Source organism: Cydia strobilella, chromosome 2 (genome assembly GCF_947568885.1).
Source record: "Cydia strobilella chromosome 2, ilCydStro3.1, whole genome shotgun sequence".
Classification (NCBI taxonomy): Eukaryota; Metazoa; Arthropoda; class Insecta; order Lepidoptera; family Tortricidae; genus Cydia; species Cydia strobilella.
Window position 1 is genome coordinate 2204817 of NC_086042.1, and position 16296 is coordinate 2221112.

The following is a 16296-nucleotide window of genomic DNA, read 5'->3' on the forward strand; positions in this document are numbered from 1 at the left end:
GCATATTCAAAAACAAACCTTAATACTCAGTAATTTTATCTCACTTTGGTATCCTCATAAAGCTAAAAACGAAAAAGCCATTAACAGGCGTTCCCCCCTGTCGAAAATAGTCGGCCAATGGTCATACACAATGTATGGAACTATGGACTGACGATCTGACATGGCTATTCCCCTCCCCCGCAAAAATCGGCAGACTTTTCTGTACAGAAAATTACAGGCAAGGCGTCTCCGTTTGGTTATATCCTCTAAGTCATATAGATCTCAAGTCAATCAGTGACATGTAGGTATCATTCGTATCTACCCTCATTTGTTTATATATATTTCTAAATTCAAACATCGGTATGAATTATTCTTTCATTTTCACCACTGCTTCAACACGGTGCGCATCGCATAATGTATTTTTGAATTTGGAATAAGTACTTGTATTAGTTTAGTAGCCAGTATGGAATTGTTCAAGTTCATTTTGTACGTGTATTTCTATATTGTGGTGGTGTGTCCGAATGAGATAGTGAGTCAAGAACATAGAAAACCGTTGGTCCCGCATGGTAACAAAGGTGAGGTTATAATAAAAATGAATGTTTCTACAAATTTTTGACCTCACTGTAGTATTACGTCAATGTGTAACAAAAGATATCCTAAGCTAGATGACCCGGTGAACTTCGTTTCACCTACACCCCAGGCCAAAAATATGGAAACAACCTTGTATTTCAATAGAAAAGTGTGATCTTTTAAGCGATGGAATTTATACTACTCATTGGCAATTTGGTAAAAATAATAATACTTAGAACATTTTAAAAGTAAATTACTCTGGCTGTGATAGTTGCCAATTCAACATTTTTGTCATGTAATTAAAGGGTAGGTATAATTATGTAACTTTTTCCTACTTTATTTTTTTTAGCTTTTTGAAAATATTTTAGGATGTTTTGATACTAAGCGTGTATTTTAAATCTTTTGGGTTTGCCTTATGTAAGTCTTAGTTTACAAATATATACAACAAAGATAGAAACATGAGATATTAAAGAAAACAACGTTGTTTCCATACTTTTGGCATGGGGTGAATATCTATTTTTTTGCCATGTTTTAATTTTTGCCTTCATAAGAGCCTTCTGACAATAACAAACAAAACAAAAAAGAATTAGCGACATTGGTCCACCCGTTCACGTGTGATGCCGTGACCAAGTGAAATAGGGATTGATTTTTAGGGTTCCGTACCGAAAGGGTAAAAACGGGACCCTATTACTAAGACTCCTCTGTTCGTCCATCTGTCTGTCACCAGGCCAGGCTGTATCTCATGAACCGTGATAGCTAGACAGGTGAAATTTAACAGATAATGTATTTATGTTGCCGCTATAACTTAATACTAAAAACAGAATAATATAAATATTTAAGTTGGGCTCCCATACAACAAACGTGTTTTTTTTTTGCTGTTTTTTGCGTAATGGTACGGAACCCTTCGTGCGCGTGTCCGACTCGTACTACTAAAGTACGTCACAGTTTACTTTAAATCAGAATCAATTTTAATAAATAATTTTAAATCTCGTATTTTGGTGCAAAGGGCACATTTTACGGTAAACAATTTGGTTGACAAAACATTGACTTTGATTGATTGATTTAAGACAACGCGCGTGAGGCATGGAAATTCAAACCTGGCTTAAATGTTTACTTATCCAGGGCACGACCAAACCTACGAACGCCCCTGCGACGTCTGTCCCCGCCACGGGCGCTGCGTGCCTAAGATCCAGTGTCCGGCCCACAGAAGACCCGGAGCCAGCAATCCGCTTTGCCATCTAGGGGGCCAGAGGGATCTGCTTGGAGTTTGCTGTTTCACTGGGAGCCTACATGCTGGTATGTGTAGGGCACGATCACACCCACGCCACGAACGTCCCTGCGATGTCTGTCCTCGCCACGGGCGCTGCGTGCCTAAGATCCAGTGCCCGGCCCACAGATAACCTTGAGCCAGCAATTCATCCGCTGTGCCATCTAGCGGGTCAAAGGGATCTCCTTGGAGTTTACTGTTCCACTGGGAGCCTACGTGCTGTTGCTGGTATGTGTAGGGCACGACCATAGACCCACGAACGTCCCTGCGACGTCTGTCCCCGCCTATTAAGATTCAGTGTCCAGCCCACAGAAGACTTGAAGCCAGCAACCCGCTGTGCCATCTAGGGGGCCAGAGGGATCTGCTTGGAGTTTGCTGTTTCACTGGGAGCCTACATGCTGATATGTATGTGTAGGGCACGATCACACCCACGCCACGAACGTCCTTGCGATGTCTGTCCTCGCCATGGGCGCTGCGTGCCTAAGATCCAGTGTCCGGCCCACAGAAGACCCGGAGCCAGCAACCCGCTTTGCCATCTAGCGGGCCAAAGGGATCTGCTGGGAGTCTGCTGCTTTACAGGAAGTCTACATGCTGGTTTGGGACAATCTGTAAGCTTTTAGAATGGAGGAAACTTTAGTACTAATCATGCCGTCACTTCATTATGTTTTTAAACGCGTTCATGCCAGTTTTTTTACTATCTCATGGAAATACTGAGGGATATCAGAATACTAGTTGAAGACAGAAGATAGTATTATTAGAAGTACAGGCACTTAGTAACGTAAAATAAATCCTCAAAGGAGGTAACAAGTTAAAATTGTTAACAAGAGTAAGGACAAAGTAGCAGAGTACTTACAAATAAAAATGCTCATTATTATTTCAGCCGAAGCCGACCTAAAAGCCCGTGCGGCTACTTCAGTACCAGCTGAAGACGTGAAGACAGCCCACACTGCTTCAAGGAAAAAGCTTGCAGAATGGCTCAGCAAGGCCATGAAGCTGTTGAAAGAGCGGCATGTGCTGGTTAATAGTACTGCGCCAAGCTTCGCGCATCACTTGGTGAGTTTTTTTTTATGTTCCTGCACGGAGGGGCACCTAGGGCCACCACCCCCTAGCATCTCCCGAGCGTGAGCGTCTAGTCAACTCTATACGTCATCGTCATTTTCCATAGCGCTGAAGGTTGCTTCTATGAGTCAGAGCGGGCTGATCTTACTTGTATCCAGTTTATCTGGAGAATCTTATGTCTAACAAGCCATGCATTGATAATCGTTTATTCCCTTGCGTCATTTTGACACTCGTGTTTGTTAGTAAGTGATTCAAAGGTGTATGTGTAATCCTCAATTGGGCCAGTGAATGAAAGGAGGAGCCTATGTCCAGTAGTGGGAAGTATTATTAGGCTGTATATAGTAGGCTGAAATATTATTATTAAACATTATTTTCCAGTCTGTAATGACATACGACGATCGAGCAGAAAAGCTGGGACTGGGCGCGCTGCTGAACCTGTTCACTGCGCAGGAGTTGAAGTCGCGGCAAGCCTTCTCTGACGACGACCTGGCGTTGGGGCTCACTGGGAATACTGATGGTAAGCCTTGCTATGTTAAAAGTATCTATTTATTAAAATGAATGAATTTCAAATTTATTAAATCACATTTAAAATCGGGTCTATCGCGAATTTATTTTGTCACCTTTATTTACCGACGTTTCGACACAGGTTTCACTGGTCGTGGTCGCTGCTCACTGATGTTCCAGCAAAATGTCAAAACAGAGACATACACAGAGAGAGAGAGGGACAGAGAGAGGGTCAGAAAGAGACAGACACAGAGAGAGAGGGACAGAGAGAGCGAGAGAGAGAAAGGGACAGAGAGAGAGAGAGAGAGAGAGAAAGTGAGAGAAGTATGTATTTGACCAGAATCTCATGGGCTGTACACACTCGTCGAGAGACCCCGAGACAGGCCGAGAACGAGTGCCATGTACACACTCGTTCTCGCTCCCTTCTCGCTCTTCCTTGTCTCGTCTCCCGCTTCTCCGATTGGATCGGAACGGTGCTGAGACTCTCGGCGAGAGGCTTCGATTTCGGTGTTGGTCCCATAGTAAAAGTTGCTCAGTATAATCCCATAATCTCCCTGGCAACGGCAATGCACATATTTTTTGGCCGCCCACCCTGTATAGCTTTGAGGAGATGTAAGCGGACCAGAATTTTGCAGACACCATTTATACATTTCACTTTCAGTAATGTACAACAGATAAATGAGTTCCTTTATTATTATAAAACAGATTTTTCTCTCCCTTTGTTCCCTCATTTTCAGGTTTTTGACGTAATTAATTTTATCCTCATTCTCATTCAATATTAATTCATCATCATAGGCCTTTCAGTCTATTGCAGACTATACAGACAGTGTCAGGTAGGGTGACAACGTTTCACATGGCTGTGTAAGCCAATACGGGAGCGGCAACCATGACCGCAAGCCAGGCAGGTGTAGTGTGCCCGTGGCGAACAGTTGTCGCGCAGATGACGCTTGGCTCGCTTACTGGCGAGTGTCTTAAACCAAGCGTCATCGTGGATTTTACTACCGACCTACTCTACCTACTTTTTTATTAATTAAGTACCTACTATTTTAGTTAAAATTAAAACTTAGTTAATAAGTTCAGTTTTAACTTAATAATTATTAAAAGTGTTGCAATCAGCGTGCAATGACTTTTTTTATACAATGATTTAATAAGTCATATATTTACCATGTCATATGTATATAAAATCGAATAAATACGAAGATAGTATAAAACAGATTTATTTTGATTACATTATCAGTTTGTACATATTTGGCAAAAATTACGCAACAGAGATAACGTGGGGCAGATTAAACAACCTGCGGTAGCAGCATGGTTGCATTTTTATCGCCTGTCACTATGCCTGTCACTTTCGCACTTCTATACTTGTTAGAACGTGACAGGAATGGTGACAGGCGATAAAAATGCGACCGTGCTCAGCCCTCGTTTAAGTAGGTATACAGTGTGGGAAAAAATTATGGGCACTGGAGGGAAAGTGCCTTAAAACCTTAAGTTCATTTTACTTAAAGTAAACATTCTTTTATTAAAAAAAAAACAAAACTGCATGCAAAGATTTTTTAAATTAGCTTGTCTCGCCCGGGAATCGAACCGACTAAAAATTTCAAAAAATAAACATTTGCTATTTTAAGAATCATTAGGTCTTACACTCGTCTGTCGTACAAAATATCCATAAAATCAATTATTTAGTACTCAAGAATATTTTTAGATAGGCGAAATTGAAAAAAATCTTTGAATGTTTCCTTTGAGTAAAATGAGTTATGGTTTTAAAGAACTTTCCTTCCAGGGCCCATTATTTTTTTCTAACCTGTGTATGTATGTACTCGTATGTGTTTACAGGTCCATTTTGCCCGCCGCCCCCATCGTGCCCGACCCCACCCAGCCGCTACCGCAGTATCGAGGGAGAGTGCAACAACCCAGAGTTCCCCATGAGAGGTGCTGTTCACACTGAATACGAGAGACTGCTTCCACCGGACTACAGTGATGGTACCTAGTAAACTTTTATATTAAAAAAGTGTTTTTTAATGTTTTCCACAATTGTTTAATTTTTTTTTGTATTGTCGCCATTGACATATCATCTTATATATAAAGACAGGCCTTACGGGCACTAAGAAAGGTGCTAGTTCAGCGGTGTCACTCATGAATTCGAGCCAATCGTGCAGTCTAAGGCAACTAGTTTTGACCAATCGCGCGCGTGATGCGAACTCATCAACCAATCGCATTGTGGCGTTACACGATTGACTCGAATTCGTGTGCGTGACACCGCTGTGCCACCTTTCTTAGCGCCACTTGCACCATCCCACTAACCCGGGGTTAACCAGTTAAACCGTTAACCCAATGTCAAATTGTACTGGTAACCATGGTAACTCCAGGTTTAACCGGTTAACCCTGGGTTAGTGGGATGGTGAAAGTGGCCCTTAATGCCCGTAAGGCCCGTCATTACGAAGTAATATATAAGTCAATGGTAGGTAGGTACATTTTTATACGGTTGAACCAATCCTTTAATTCATCTCCGGCCCATTCTCCCTTAGACACTTTTGCGGTCACGGCACCATGCATGATCAGATTAATAGTAGCAAGATTTGAAACGAAAATTGTAAATTAATTGTAATTGTAAATTGTAATTACATTAAACTAACTTTACGGTTTAATGGTAATTCTCAATTTTCGTGACATATCACCCACGACAGTTTAAATTCGATTGTAAATTACATAAAATATCACACAAACAAATAAATTCATCATATTTTCTGATTTGATGTTTTTTCCTATATATAGCCAAAGTCTATTATCGTGGCTGTTAATTATGCCATAAATCTGATCTCTGATGGTAACAGCCATAGACATAGTATAATATACAAGTAGTTATAGACGCGCCACCGAGCGACCGGGGGTAAGAGAAAGAATATTCATTTAAAATTTGTGCAGCATAGGATTTTTTCTCTTTCACTCTTATAAATTTCGGTATTTTGCCATCGCCTCCTACCTATGATGCCACCCGGTTGGTGATAAGGATAAAGCATGGCACTATTTTCTCTTTCCTGTTATAGGAATCGCAATAAGACTATATTTCTCTATCAAAGAGTGTCAGGCCCTTGGTAACAGCAGAGCGATTACGTCATATATTTTCTACAGGAATATGGGCGATGCGAGTTTCTACCACCGGCCTTCCCCTCCCCAGCGCTCGAGTCGTTAGCCAAAGGTTGCTTATCGACGCCAACCGTCCCAGCAACACCCACAACCTCATGTTCATGCAGTTTGGGCAGTTCATATCGCACGATGTCAGTGCCGGCGTAGTGTTCACTATCGGTAATGTATTATTTATTTATATGAGCCCTAGAGTATCCCACTGCAGGGCAAAGGCCTCCCTTCCTCCCTTTCCACAACGGTCGAAAATGGTCAATCGGTAATATACTATCATATTTTATGAGATAAATGGGAACTGCAGGCTATAACAGTCTCCATCTGTGCCCATTAGAGGGGAGAATAACCAGGACGTGCGAGGGATAGCATACTTGCCAATGGTTTTATAAGAAAGGATGTTGAAAAACGTGCGAAGTAGAGGAGTAAAAGTCGGAAAAGAGACCTTAGATCCCAAAGCAGCTACTGAGGGTATGATAAAAGCTAAGGAGAATAACCATGAAAAATGCTAAGAGAAGAGTATAAAAGACTACGGGTATTTATTTTCCAAGCACTCGAATAGCTAGCCAGGTTTGCTTATCGACACTCAATCTGCTTTAAATTTTTTATTCAAAGTTCCATTATCCACAGGAAACGGAAGCGCGATCTCCTGCTGCGCTGGCGACGGCGAGGTCCCACTTCCTGAAGACCAGCAGCACTGGGGCTGTGCACCTATCGACGCCCCTCCTGATGATCCATTCTACGGTACTTTCCGTCATACGTGCCTCAACTTCGTCAGAGCCCAGCTGGCTCCGGCTAGCGACTGCTCTGTGGGCTATGCTAAACAGGTATCTACATTGACAATTGTCGTCTACATAACCTTTTTTTGACGTCCCTCTTTTTTAGACTGTCACTTGTCAGCCCTGGCTGTACTAGTCTGAACAAGTACCCTCTTCTACAACAATAGACTTGATCCACAGTGAAGCGTGAGCTGCAAAGTAGTGGCCTAAAAATGCATCCAGAATAAATGATAAGATAAAAAATATATAGGTAAATTAATAATCGAATTTAAACTGTTGTGAGACATACTAACATTAAATCATTTTACGGTTTAGACTCACTTGTTTTAGTCACTCGCGCGACATGTTACAATACACGGTCGTCGTGAACGCTGCTCGCACTATTAGTGCTTGAGAAAGGAGACCTAGGCTCTCCGAAACATGTCGCGCGAGTGACTAAAACAAGTGAGTCTAAACCGTAAAATGATTTAATATAAATAAATAAATATTAGGGGACATCTTACCCAGATGAACCTAGCCCCAAACTAAGCAAAGCTTGTGCTATGGGTGCTAGGCGACGATATACATACTTATATAGATGAATACATACTTATATACATAGAAAACACCCATGACTCAGTAAGAAACATTTGTGTTCATCACACAAATAAATACCATTACCGGAATTTGAACCCAGGACCATCGACTTCTCAGGCAGGGTCACTAGGTCACTACCCACTAGGCCAGACCAGTCGGCATCATATAGATTCGATCCTTTGCGGATCGGAAATTACAGTACTTCTTAAGTTGTCGGTCCATGGACGACGATAATATATTCCGGTCTGGTGATCTGTTTGTAATACTTTTTGTGGCTATATTGAATTGGAGATGAACTTCATCATACTTCACTTGGACACCAGGGTGTCTCATAGCAACGACTGGACGATTGCAGCATTTTTTTTTCTAGATGAACGGCGCCACCCACTACGCAGACCTATCCCAGCTGTACGGAAACTCTCGTTCCAAGCCCGGGCTGCTCCGAGCAGCCGGTGGTTTCCTCAACACGTTCAACGATTATGGGAGGCCTCTTCCTCCTTTGACTAAGAGGGGAGAGTGTGTTACCACCAACGAGGGGTCAGCTTGTTTTGAGTCAGGTAACATTATACCGATTTATTTTAGTACAGACACCAAACGTCGTAGCTATGGTGGTTATAAATATTTGGACTAAATGCCTACTTCGATTTTAAGTAATATTTCATGTCCTGTATGAAAGACTTCAAGAACTAAAGCCATCCTTTTTTTGTACAATATTTTCTCAATTCATGTCTTTTTCAGACCAAATGACGATGTCCAGTCTGTTTTACTGCTATTGAAGTATTGGACATAAATAAACGAATTGATTTATTTCATGTTTTCCTTGGGGTATGAGTCCCCGTAACTAAGTTAAAAATTTACGAGTACCTCCATGAAACAGCGAAAAATATATTGAAGTCTCAGATCACAACTAAGATAACATTATTATCCGTTTTACGTAAGCTTTAAAATTACCTCTGATGTTTCGAGGACGGCATTTTCCCCGTGGTCTCGGTCAAAGATTGGCCAAAGTTTTCATCAACATCTTCTATCTTCTTAAGTCCCATTAAAATAAATAATAATATGAGGAAATCGTGAAATTTTTAACTTAGATAAAATTGGCTCTGTTCCAGGCGATAACCACGGCAACCAAGTGATCTCCCTCACCCTTCTCCACACTATTTTCACCAGAGAACACAACCGTGTGGCGCAGGCCCTGACCAGGTTTAATCCAGATTGGGACGAGGATATGGTATTCTTGGAAGCCAGGCGCATCCTGCAGGCGGAGTTCCAGCATATTATTTATAATGAATGGCTGCCGCTACTGTTAGGTATGCTTCCATTTCTTTTCAAAATCTCCTTAATGATTAACTTCTTTAAATTCATATATTCAAATTGCGATTAAACCCAATCAACGTTTGCAACATTTCTCGAGTATTCGCTTGTTAACCCTCTTGTTAAACGGTCTATATACAGCAGTGGGACGTATTATACAAGTTTTATTCAATTTTTTTTCTGTTCAAGAGTACGAGCGCACAGAACAGCGCTTTTACCATATTTTTAGTCCTTTTTTTGCTTGTGTATTTGAGAACCAAAAAACAACCCGACTTACTTAAGTCATCTTTTGTTATTTTAGCACTGAATGAAAAGGTTATTTAATCCCATTCCAGGTCCACGTCTAGTCCAGGCGTTCGGGCTGTCCCCAGCTGGTGGTTACTCCACGTCATACGACTCTCACGTGAATCCAGCGCTTTCCACGGAATTCTCTACGGCCGCCATGAGATTCGGACACTCCGTCGTGGATGGGAAACTGGTGTAAGTGAACACGTGAAATTACATTTGAATCCCGTTTCAAGGCCTCGTTTAGTCTAAGCGTTCGGCTAGGCTCTCTCGACATCGTCGTCGATCTATAATAGATCTATCTATCTAGCGGCCAGTGTAAAGGATGACTCACGTTAGACCGGGCCGTGACCGGGCCGGAGCTTCCGGCGCTTCGTTTTCTATGGAAAGCATCACGTGATCACCTGTCATGTCATAGAAAAGTAAGCGCCGGAAGCTCCGGCCCGGTCACGGCCCGGTCTAACGTGAGTCATCCTTAAATCTTACTTGTCCGTTAATAACAACATTTAGCTTTAGTTCATAGTAATGAATAAGGAAAGTATACATTATTTGTGAGTTGTGATGAATACGCATCAGCGCACGCCTGGGTCATGCTCTAAGAATATGATTGTCTACGTTTGCGTCTAATTGCCAATTTTGTATGGGTCGCCGCAATTAGACTGCAAACATATTTTTTGAGAATGACCGGCCTGAATGATCATGCAATTAATGTTTTTCAGAATCCCCAGCCCGGCGAAAGGCACCGTGTTTGAAACAATATCACTTCCAGAAGTGATGTTCCAGCCATCACGCCTTCGCCTGCGACCCTTTCTCGACCGTGCACTGACAGGACTCTCATGGCAACCCATGCAATCCGTCGATCCTTTTGTCACTGAATCTGTACGTATTCATTGAGCTTACGCTCTTTGTTATGAGACCATTAACATGCTCACTAGCGCCACTGGTAAATAGTTTACAGATCGATCAACGTCACTCAGCAGTGAACTATGAAGCTAATTATTTTTGTCCCTTTAGCATATGTCCTTTATGTTCTATAAACTTAATCGTGGACATTTTTGTATGTTCTTTAATGTATACCTACCTTATTTAATTTGACTGTTTTTTACTCTGTTTCTTTTATTATATCTGGTATGTTTTTCTTTCTAGTTAACCCGTTACCTGTTCCACGGAGGCAACCCCTTCGGCTTAGATCTAGCAGCTATCAACATACAGCGCGCACGCGACTACGGCGTCAGATCATACAACAACTATCGCGAGCTAATCGGATTAAAGCCCTATGGTGATTTCAACCAGTTTCCTCCTAGCGTGAGTTTTAATAATCCTAAAATATGTTATTACTAGTGCGGAGTAATCCCGTTGGTTTGGGCCTGATGCGACGTCTATCCGTATACGTGTGTGTGACTATTACGATATCAGAGCATAAAACTGTTAACGTATGCTTATTGAACTCTTGATATTTGGTGAATTCAGGTAGTTCCCTTCAAGTGTGAGTTTTGTTGGATTTTATTGTGATCAATTCAATTATTATCAATTTACGCAATAAGTATGAATATAGATCAATGATACTTACGATATTTGTAATAAAATCCAAAAAGGGTTTAAACCCGTATGTAAACCCACAGTATCAAAGCCGTACGCCTTACCCATCGACTATTGTTGCCAGTTAAAGATGGATTTTAGAATGTACAGTATAAAGAAGAATGATATCTGATTCTCCCTCAACAGCTTAAACATTAAATCCATTATAAAGGATAACGTCTCCTTTATACAAAATTTATATGCTATTTGTTAATTAAAGTGGTTTACTAATTATAATCGATATGAACCTAGGATTAACGCACATTTATTTATTATGCAGGCGGCAAACCGTCTGTCCTCCGTCTACTCCAGCCCTGATGACATCGACCTCTGGATCGGTGGTCTGTTAGAAGAGCCAGTGGAAGGCAGTATCATCGGAGCGACCTTCGCCAATATCATCGCTGACCAGTTCTCCAGGATGAAGAAAGGAGACCGCTACTTCTATGAGCATGGGCCTGGTGTTAACCCTGGAGCTTTTACGCCTGGTAAGTAATGATGGAAACTTCGAATCCAAACTTCGTCTGCCGGAACATCAAACGCTCACTTCAAGAAGAGATTACAGTATCCCCGAACCCCGTGTCATCACTTCTTTTGCTCAGCGCTTCTCGGTATTTCTCTTCCCGCACGTTTATAATAAAGTAGTTAAAATTTGTGACATTAGGCATTGTAACGTAAATGAGGTAAAAATTCATATACTAAACCTGCTAAAGTCCTGGAACTATGAGGAATCAGAAGCAATTCTGAAACCTTCCCACGAGACTCCTAACACTACATATTCATAAGATTAATTTCTTCATTCTTTTTCGAGTTCTTCTATTCACTTTTTCATAACGCGCGAACACAATTAATACATTACACTTTTAGATTTCACACAAACACACACATCTCACTCCCTCCTCACAACAAGCTTACACACATACAAGTTCACACTTCACACCTCTTTTTCTTTTATCCTTATGTTTAATATATGTAATACTATTGGTTTAATATAACTCATAATGACCTTGAACCCCGCGATACAGGCCATGCCTAGTGCGGGGTTCACTGCAATGTGCCTGTGAAATTGTATTAATTGATAAATAAAGATATTTTAATTTTAATTTTTAATTTTTTAAATAATAAGTGTACATAAATACAAAAGACTTTAAATCGCCAAAAGAAATTATATCAAGATAGCAGGATATTTCTGTACTAGTGTACTCAAATCATTTCTATTTCTTATTTGAAAGGGAAGATCGCGCCGGCACCCAGAAAAGTTCTGTGTGTTAATTAGTGAAGCGATACTTTAGCCCATAATAAAGACTGCTATAACGTGTACAACGGTGTACCTAACATAAGGTGTGATGCTGTTATCTCGGTCGACTAAGGCATGGGGTTGTCCAAGAAAGTGTCTGTATAGGAATAAAAAAAATTTTTTCGAAACAATCTGATTTATTTTCAGGTCAACTAGCTGAAATAAAGAAGGTGACCCTGTCCAGAATCATTTGCGACAACAAAGACGGTATTGAGCTCGTCTCTCAACCTCCGAGTGCTTTCCTAAGGGCAGATTTACCTGGGTAATTTAATCCGATTCAAGTTTGTTTTGCAGTATAGGTAGTTTTTATATAGTATGTCATTTTTGTGTCATCAAAGATAGATATAACTCCGTAATAGATGGATACAGTCTAAGGAAAAAACGTACCTCGAAAATCAAGAAAATTTGATTCTCGTTCAGAGGGCGCTACTAGTTTTAGCCTACAGTCGTATGTATAGATGGCGTTGACGGTTTCGTTTGTTATTTAACAATTTTAACGCATATCAGTGAAAGAACATGGGTCAAAATGATAAAAATAATTAATGCAAATAAAAAAAATCATTTATCTATATTTAAATACATTCTATCGTATTTTTATAAATCTTCATTTTTAGTTTTAAAGTGTGTCGACAGATGGCAGTGAATTTACTGGGGTTACAAAATTTACTATGACAGTACCGCTCTAGTATAAGTTACTCTATGGTGTTATTGAAACTCTTTTTTGTTACTACAGCCCTTTCAAAAACCATTAGGGTTGTCCCTACAGACTTTAAACTTTAAAAATATGGTTCTTGAAATTATTAGTCTCAATTGTCTCAAAGTTTATCACTATATATTTATCCTTTTTTTAATTACATTTTCAGAAATGAGCCGGTGCCTTGCGACAGCCCACTCATCCCAACAGTGGACCTCAGCAGATTTAGGGATATTTAATTATGCTCTTGCGATCTAGAACATCAAATGTTTCATGATCAACGTCAAATATTTAGTGTTCTTTAAACAAGTGTCAGCTTAAAGCGTTGAACGTCTCCAGTGCTGAATTTATTAGATGTGAAATGTACTCATAGAACTCTTATTAGATTATAAGATTAATTATATCATCAAAGTACGCATTCATTTCTTCCTCTGTTCTTGGTGTGGCCTGGTTGGTTTCTTCGAAACGGTTTTCAATATCCTCTTAAACTTTTCTTTTATTCTTCTTTATTTTCTTTCACACTTGCTAGACTCAAACTAACTATTTTACCATCTTCTTTTTTCCCTAAAACTCTTTAACAGTGTTTTAAAAGCGATTTCAATTAGCCAATTTTGCATGCAACCTTTGAAAACATCGTTAAAATGTTGTAGGTTTGTTGATTACAATGATTCATCTACTATTACGTTGATTGGTTCTGACACAAAGCTTCTATCGTTTTGTATTCTTATCTTTTCCTTTCCAATCTAGAATCCCACTGGTGCCCGACAGTGGGGTTTTATATACAAAGCGATATTAGAATTGTGTCAATAACTAATTCTTCTTTGATTCTAACAAGTGTCCTCCGTCTATTATCTGTCTTTCTCTTGCGAACGTCGAAGAACCTGATTCAATGATTTTTTCCGGAAAAAATACATGAATTGGGAGTTTGATGGATTTGAATGTTGGAAGAAATTAATTGTGAAAAAATGTGATTTTAAAGTGCTCTTATTTTTTATTAATTAATCTGATTATGTCACAGGTGCATGACGCATGATACTGAATACATTTAACATTCAAAGGTGGCTTGTGCCTACTGAGCTCACAAGTCGAAATGTTTAAAGTGTAAATGATAGGTGTACATGAGCAGTGGTGAATTTTTATATTAGAAATGTGTTATGTTATTAATCGAGTGTAATCTGTAATGAATAAATTTCAATCGTTGTATAATGAATAGAATAATGTATTAATCTAATGTAATATATCCATAATAATTATATTAAGTAGTGTAAAAGCGGTATAATAAATAAACTATGTATTTTTCGTAGATTAAGATTATAATTTTTTATCAATGTACCTACTTAATTAAAGACTTAGGATTATTTGATTTATAAAAAACTAAGATTGGGAAAATTGCTCTGTATAAATAATATACATCCCAATACATAGTTTTATAAAGTTATCTACATTTTCTATAATTTCTACTTAATCTTCATCTTTCTACTTAGTTATAAATATGATTGTAATTTGTATATATATATTTAATCAAATAGTTTAGTAAATATTGTATTATGTATTTGTAAATGCAATGGAGCTCCACATTCTTGATTTTCTAAAGATAATTAAAGCGATCAATTTACCTACAAATCATGGTTGTATATTTCTCTCTTCTTAGAAAAATGGCAATATTTTTTATATATTAACGAAGGCTCTGCAACTATCAAATGGACATCATAAGTATAATAGAATCATGAGAAAACTAATACACTCCGTTGCTTGCCAGAGCGGTTTAGACTTAGCTTGGTCAGATTCTAGCTGTGTTTATTTTTTGTATTCCAATAACTCTTTTACTTCGTTACGAGTATACCATGACGGTGGCAAGCAAGCGTTGCGGCTTGCGCAGCCTATGGTTGCTTCTAACTCTAGTCGTTGCCTACCTTCAAACATACAAGGATTCACTGTGTGTGTGGACGCTCGAAGCGGAGCGTTCGGCGGAGCGTGCAGCGTGGCGTCGAGCGTCCAAGAGGTTTGAGCAGCATGCATGGCTGCCGCTCGCATACGTTTGCGTGCAGCGGAGCGGAGCATGCACGCCGCATGCTCCGCTCCGCTACACGCCCAACTCGAGCGTCCACTCAGGCCTTACACTAAGTAGTTGTGTTGTGCATCTGTAGGGCAGAGGATCTGCCCCATTTCGGTTTCTCCAGATTCGAGCGAGATGACAGTGGCCTATCTGTCTTAAAACATACCTCTGCTTTCGTGTTATCTAGAGGAAAGTAATTAATTATATCGTTATTACTATTAGCCACGTGTACATCAGCGAGGTGACATGTTTGTCTGCAGCAATTAGCCGGAGCACACTTTAAAGCACGAGGCGAAAGCGTGATGTCCCATATGAAGGACGTCGCTTAGGACGCAGTTAAAGTAGGCTTGTAATTACAGAAATTTTATAAAAGTGCGTACCGTAAACCGGTTACTTTGATCAATTTTAGAGTTTGGCACCTTTTTTAACGATCCTAATAAACGTAAAAATATGAAATTGAAAATCGCTTTTTTCTCTACTTTCAGCCTGCCAAATAAATAAAAATATGGACATAGTTTTTCCCAAAGATAAATAAAAACAACGCGATATATATTAAGAATAGGGTTACTTTGAAACTACTACTTTTTTCTGCTACCCGCTAAAAAGTCCATATAAAAAAATCGGATACGTACTTTTTAAGTTATTTATATTTTTAAGGTGTAGGGTAACAAACCAAATGATACAAATTAATAACTGTCCACAGTCGAAGTATTTTACAGATGGCGCAAGCATAGGTTTTCCTGCCAATTGTGTCAAATCTCATAGAACAAAACTAAAGACAGGGAAAACCTACCTCCGCTCCCCCTCGCCAACTCCATTCATCTGCTCGTACGAAAACGAAACGAAACGAAAAACGTACCATTACGCAAAAATGGCAAAAAAATCACGTTTGGTGTATGGGAGCCCCACTTAAATATTTATTTTATTCTGTTTTTAGAATTTTTTGTTATAGTGGAAACAGAAAAACACCATCTGTGAAAATTTCAACTGTCTAGCTATCACGGTTCATGAGATACAGCCTGGTGACAGTGACACACAGACAGACAGATGGACAGAGGAGTCTTAAGTAATAGGGTCCCGTTTTTACCCTTTAGGTACGGAACCCTAAAAGTCTTTACTTGATAGGTAATAAAACTAATAAATACGGGGTTCCAGTACACTGCCCTCTCGTCATATTTTAAGACAACTAAGCAGTACGGCATGGCAACA

General features: G+C 39.7%; 1 protein-coding gene across 1 annotated transcript; it reads left to right on the forward strand.

Moving 5' to 3' along the window:
- Positions 1–332: 332 nt before the first annotated feature.
- On the forward strand, positions 333–14453 carry LOC134755341 (chorion peroxidase). Its single transcript, XM_063691865.1, has 15 exons — positions 333–554; positions 1672–1845; positions 2697–2869; positions 3254–3392; positions 5213–5359; positions 6509–6682; positions 7145–7341; positions 8240–8426; positions 8979–9176; positions 9516–9660; positions 10185–10344; positions 10612–10770; positions 11324–11528; positions 12485–12599; positions 13201–14453. The coding sequence occupies exons 1-15, from the start codon at positions 443–445 to the stop codon at positions 13268–13270; spliced, it is 2355 nt and encodes a 784-aa protein (XP_063547935.1). The 5' UTR covers positions 333–442; the 3' UTR covers positions 13271–14453.
- The last annotated feature ends 1843 nt before the right edge of the window (positions 14454–16296 follow it).

What these genes read in the sequence shown, in the direction of transcription:
- LOC134755341 (XM_063691865.1), top strand. Translation starts at nt 443, where the DNA reads ATGGAATTGTTCAAGTTCATTTTGTACGTGTATTTCTATATTGTGGTG. An exon ending in TCCACCGGACTACAGTGATG is followed by an intron (nt 5,360 to 6,508) that starts GTACCTAGTAAA and finishes TATTTTCTACAG; the next exon opens with GAATATGGGCGATGCGAGTT. An exon ending in CTAAGGGCAGATTTACCTGG is followed by an intron (nt 12,600 to 13,200) that starts GTAATTTAATCC and finishes TTACATTTTCAG; the next exon opens with AAATGAGCCGGTGCCTTGCG.